The following is a 5,000-nucleotide window of genomic DNA, read 5'->3' as shown; positions in this document are numbered from 1 at the left end:
TGTGTGTGTGTCTGTGTGTCTGTGTGTGTGTGTGTGTGTGTGTGTGTGTGTGTGTGTGTGTGTGTGTGTGCTGCATAGCTGAAGAGTAATGGACAGATCAGGGTAGAACTCGAGTATTTGATAATGGTTTGGAGTCGTGACTGGTCTCCATGAGGTCCTGCAGTAACGTCGTTAAGAAGAGCTTTTCCGAATGTCCTTGTTTGCACTGAATCAAACAGAGGCCGCCCTGGTATGGCCTCTTACATAGCATGCCATCCTGCTCGAACAATAATGCCGCCACCAAAAGACCATGTTTAAATTGCGCTAAGAACGCTGTTTGTAGTCGGAGCTCTGACTCAAAAAAATCCCTGGCTTCAATCGGGAGCGTAATTTCATCAATCAACTTTCAGTCCCAATTTGACATCGCTATCAATACACCAAAAAAAAAAAGAAAAAGCAAAAAGTGTGTGAGTGTGTGTGTGTGTGTGTGTGTGTGTGTGTGTGTGTGTGTGTGTGTGCGAGAGAGATCTGGGAATGGCATTACAGACTTAATCAGTGTGTGCACTGCATAGTGGAATTTCAGGCACACTCATAGATGCTCGTGATTTTTCTTCAACCTCACAAATTCCACACAGATCAATTTTATTCTGTCACTTCACGCCTAGGTCGTGCTTCTTATCAGCTGCAGGGCTGTCAACCGTCCCACTCAAGCCAGACAGTGACACACATCCACACACACACACACACACACACAGACACACACACACACACACACACACACGGTCCCACTCAAGCCAGACAGTGTCACACACACACACACACTCACACACACACACACACACACACACACACACACACACACACACACACACACACACACACACACACACACACACACACACACGCTCCCACTCAAGCCAGACGGTGTTTAATGCCCATCTGATGTGTGAGCTCCCATGATCACATGTATTGACATTTAGACCCTACAGAGTATAGAGTCCTCAGTAGCCAGGCACACACACACACACACACAAACACACACACACACACACACAGTGCTGCTGAATTGATTAACATCCTTCTTCCGCTGAACGTGGGAGGTGGGGTGTGTGAACACTGACCACTTGTACATGAAATGCAAATGCGTGTGTGTGTGTGTCTGTCTGTGTCTGTCTGTCTGTCTGTCTGTCTGTCTGTCTGTCTGTCTGTCTGTGTGTGTGTGTGTGTGTGTAGGTATGTTACATGCTGGGCTGAGTGTGCTACCTCCAATGCATCTGTGTGTGTGTGTGTGTGTGTGCATGTGGGCGTGCACTCTTATACACGTGTGATTGGGGTCCTGTGACTACCGCATTAAATCTCTTCATTAATGTTCTTCCTTCCTCTCTGTGTGTGTGTGTGTGTGTGTGTGTGTGTGTGTGTGTGTGTGTGTGTGTGTGTGTGTGTGTGTGTGAACTCCTTTCTGTTCCTTCCTGCCTGTGTGTGTGTAGGTGTGGTACATGCTGGGCTGGGTGTGCTACCTCCAGAAAGACAAACCAGAAGAAGAAGAGAGCTTCACAGACTCCGCCAAGACCTACCTCACCAGAGCCAAAAAGGTAACTACTCACACACTCAGGATTGTAGCCCCGTGGTTGTTGTTGTTGTTCTTTCATACTATGAGGAGATTTGAAATGTAATATCAGCACAACGCGCTCAACTTCCTGTCTGATGTAATATCAGCACAACGCGCTCAACTTCCTGTCTGTCCGCCTGGGTGTGGTGAAGGAGGCGGAACACAGAAGCACTACAGGAGTGATGTCCCAGTGTTGAACAGGAGTAATGTCCCAGTGTTGAACAGGAGTAGTGACCCAGTGTTGAACAGGAGTAATGTCCCAGTGTTGAACAGGAGTAGTGACCCAGTGTTGAACAGGAGTAGTGTCCCAGTGTTGAACAGGAGTAGTGTCCCAGTGTTGAACAGGAGTAGTGTCCCAGTGTTGAACAGGAGTAATGTCCCAGTGTTGAACAGGAGTAGTGTCCCAGTGTTGAACAGGAGTTAACAGGAGTAGTGTCCCAGTGTTGAACAGGAGTAATGTCCCAGTGTTGAACAGGAGTAATGTCCCAGTGTTGAACAGGAGTAATGACCCAGTGTTGAACAGGAGTAATGTCCCAGTGTTGAACAGGAGTAGTGTCCCAGTGTTGAACAGGAGTAGTGTCCCAGTGTTGAACAGGAGTAGTGTCCCAGTGTTGAACAGGAGTTAACAGGAGTAGTGTCCCAGTGTTGAACAGGAGTAATGTCCCAGTGTTGAACAGGAGTAATGTCCCAGTGTTGAACAGGAGTAGTGTCCCAGTGTTGAACAGGAGTTAACAGGAGTAGTGTCCCAGTGTTGAACAGGAGTAATGTCCCAGTGTTGAACAGGAGTAATGTCCCAGTGTTGAACAGGAGTAATGTCCCAGTGTTGAACAGGAGTAATGTCCCAGTGTTGAACAGGAGTATTGTCCCAGTGTTGAACAGGAGTAATGTACCAGTGTTGAACAGGAGTAGTGTCCCAGTGTTGAACAGGAGTTAACAGGAGTAGTGTCCCAGTGATGGACAGGAGTAGTGTCCCAGTGTTGAACAGGAGTAGTGTCCCAGTGTTGAACAGGAGTAGTGTCCCAGTGTTGAACAGGAGTAATGTCCCAGTGTTGAACAGGAGTAGTGTCCCAGTGTTGAACAGGAGTAGTGTCCCAGTGTTGAACAGGAGTTAGCAGGAGTAGTGTCCCAGTGTTGAACAGGAGTAATGTCCCAGTGTTGAACAGGAGTAGTGTCCCAGTGTTGAACAGGAGTTAACAGGAGTAGTGTCCCAGTGTTGAACAGGAGTAATGTCCCAGTGTTGAACAGGAGTAATGTCCCAGTGTTGAACAGGAGTAGTGTCCCAGTGTTGAACAGGAGTTAACAGGAGTAGTGTCCCAGTGTTGAACAGGAGTAATGTCCCAGTGTTGAACAGGAGTAATGTCCCAGTGTCGAACAGGAGTAATGTCCCAGTGTTGAACAGGAGTAATGTCCCAGTGTTGAACAGGAGTATTGTCCCAGTGTTGAACAGGAGTAATGTACCAGTGTTGAACAGGAGTAGTGTCCCAGTGTTGAACAGGAGTTAACAGGAGTAGTGTCCCAGTGTTGAACAGGAGTAATGTCCCAGTGTTGAACAGGAGTAATGTCCCAGTGTTGAACAGGAGTAATGTCCCAGTGTTGAACAGGAGTATTGTCCCAGTGTTGAACAGGAGTAATGTACCAGTGTTGAACAGGAGTAGTGTCCCAGTGTTGAACAGGAGTTAACAGGAGTAGTGTCCCAGTGTTGAACAGGAGTAATGTCCCAGTGTTGAACAGGAGTAATGTCCCAGTGTTGAACAGGAGTAATGTCCCAGTGTTGAACAGGAGTTAACAGGAGTAGTGTCCCAGTGTTGAACAGGAGTAATGTCCCAGTGTTGAACAGGAGTAATGTCCCAGTGTTGAACAGGAGTAATGTCCCAGTGTTGAACAGGAGTAGTGTCCCAGTGTTGAACAGGAGTTAACAGGAGTAGTGTCCCAGTGTTGAACAGGAGTAATGTCCCAGTGTTGAACAGGAGTAATGTCCCAGTGTTGAACAGGAGTAATGTCCCAGTGTTGAACAGGAGTAATGTCCCAGTGTTGAACAGGAGTAGTGTCCCAGTGTTGAACAGGAGTAGTGTCCCAGTGTTGAACAGGAGTAGTGTCCCAGTGTTGAACAGGAGTAATGTCCCAGTGTTGAACAGGAGTAGTGTCCCAGTGTTGAACAGGAGTAGTGTCCCAGTGTTGAACAGGAGTAGTGTCCCAGTGTTGAACAGGAGTTAACAGGAGTAGTGTCCCAGTGATGGACAGGAGTAGTGTCCCAGTGTTGAACAGGAGTAGTGTCCCAGTGTTGAACAGGAGTAGTGTCCCAGTGTTGAACAGGAGTAATGTCCCAGTGTTGAACAGGAGTAGTGTCCCAGTGTTGAACAGGAGTAATGTCCCAGTGTTGAACAGAAGCATTACAGGTGTTGAACAGAGATATGAGCCAATGCAGGTGTTGAACAGGAGTAATGTCCCAGTGTTGAACAGGAGTAATGTCCCAGTGTTGAACAGGAGTAGTGTCCCAGTGTTGAACAGGAGTAATGTCCCAGTGTTGAACAGGAGTAATGTCCCAGTGTTGAACAGAGATATGAGCCGATGCAGGTGTTGAACAGAAGCATTACAGGTGTTGAACAGAGATATGAGCCAATGCAGGTGTTGAACAGGAGTAATGTCCCAGTGTTGAACAGGAGTAATGTCCCAGTGTTGAACAGGAGTAGTGTCCCAGTGTTGAACAGGAGTAATGTCCCAGTGTTGAACAGGAGTAATGTCCCAGTGTTGAACAGAGATATGAGCCGATGCAGGTGTTGAACAGATTAACCCTTCGGTTCTGAAGTGACATGAGCCAATGCAGGTGTTGAACAGGAGTAATGACCCAGTGTTGAACAGGAGTAGTGTCCCAGTGTTGAACAGGAGTAATGTCCCAGTGTTGAACAGGAGTAATGTCCCAGTGTTGAACAGGAGTAGTGTCCCAGTGTTGAACAGGAGTAATGTCCCAGTGTTGAACAGGAGTAATGTCCCAGTGTTGAACAGGAGTAGTGTCCCAGTGTTGAACAGGAGTAATGTCCCAGTGTTGAACAGGAGTAATGTCCCAGTGTTGAACAGGAGTAATGTCCCAGTGTTGAACAGGAGTAATGTCCCAGTGTTGAACAGAGACATGAGCCATTGCAGGTGTTGAGCAGATGAACCCTTCGGTTCTATAGTGCACAGTGTGTGTGTGTGTGTGTGTGTGTGTGTGTGTGTGTGTGTGTGGGGCATGCAGTGCTCTGTAGGACTAGTGGAACTGTGAGCTCTCATACCAGCCATATATGACCCAAAATCAATGAAGCAAAACATTGAGAAAACAAGATCCAAACATGCCGAATCTACAGACAGTTTGACTGAATACAAGATCCAAACTTACACAGAAGAATGACAAGAGATTCATTTTTTATAGTTTTTT

The 5,000-nt window shown here is 47.1% G+C and overlaps 2 protein-coding genes across 2 annotated transcripts in view; both read left to right on the top strand.

Moving 5' to 3' along the window:
• LOC308380751 (E3 ubiquitin-protein ligase TRIM35-like) overlaps positions 1 to 5,000 on the top strand; it is a gene marked incomplete at its 3' end in the record, with an annotated part of 284,739 nt that overhangs the window by 190,829 nt on the left and 88,910 nt on the right. The window lies entirely within an intron of this gene.
• Positions 1 to 5,000, top strand: part of LOC308380797 (uncharacterized protein) — an 84,259-nt gene that overhangs the window by 71,347 nt on the left and 7,912 nt on the right. The window contains exon 10 of the mRNA XM_080858203.1: positions 1,467 to 1,571. Coding sequence (XP_080714329.1) covers positions 1,467 to 1,571 — 105 coding nt within the window. The remainder of the gene's footprint in view (positions 1 to 1,466; positions 1,572 to 5,000) is intronic.

Source organism: Sprattus sprattus (genome assembly GCF_963457725.1).
Source record: "Sprattus sprattus genome assembly, chromosome: 19".
Classification (NCBI taxonomy): Eukaryota; Metazoa; Chordata; class Actinopteri; order Clupeiformes; family Clupeidae; genus Sprattus; species Sprattus sprattus.
The sequence above is the reverse complement of the archived record's forward strand: the minus strand, read 5'-3'. Positions and strand labels throughout refer to the sequence as shown.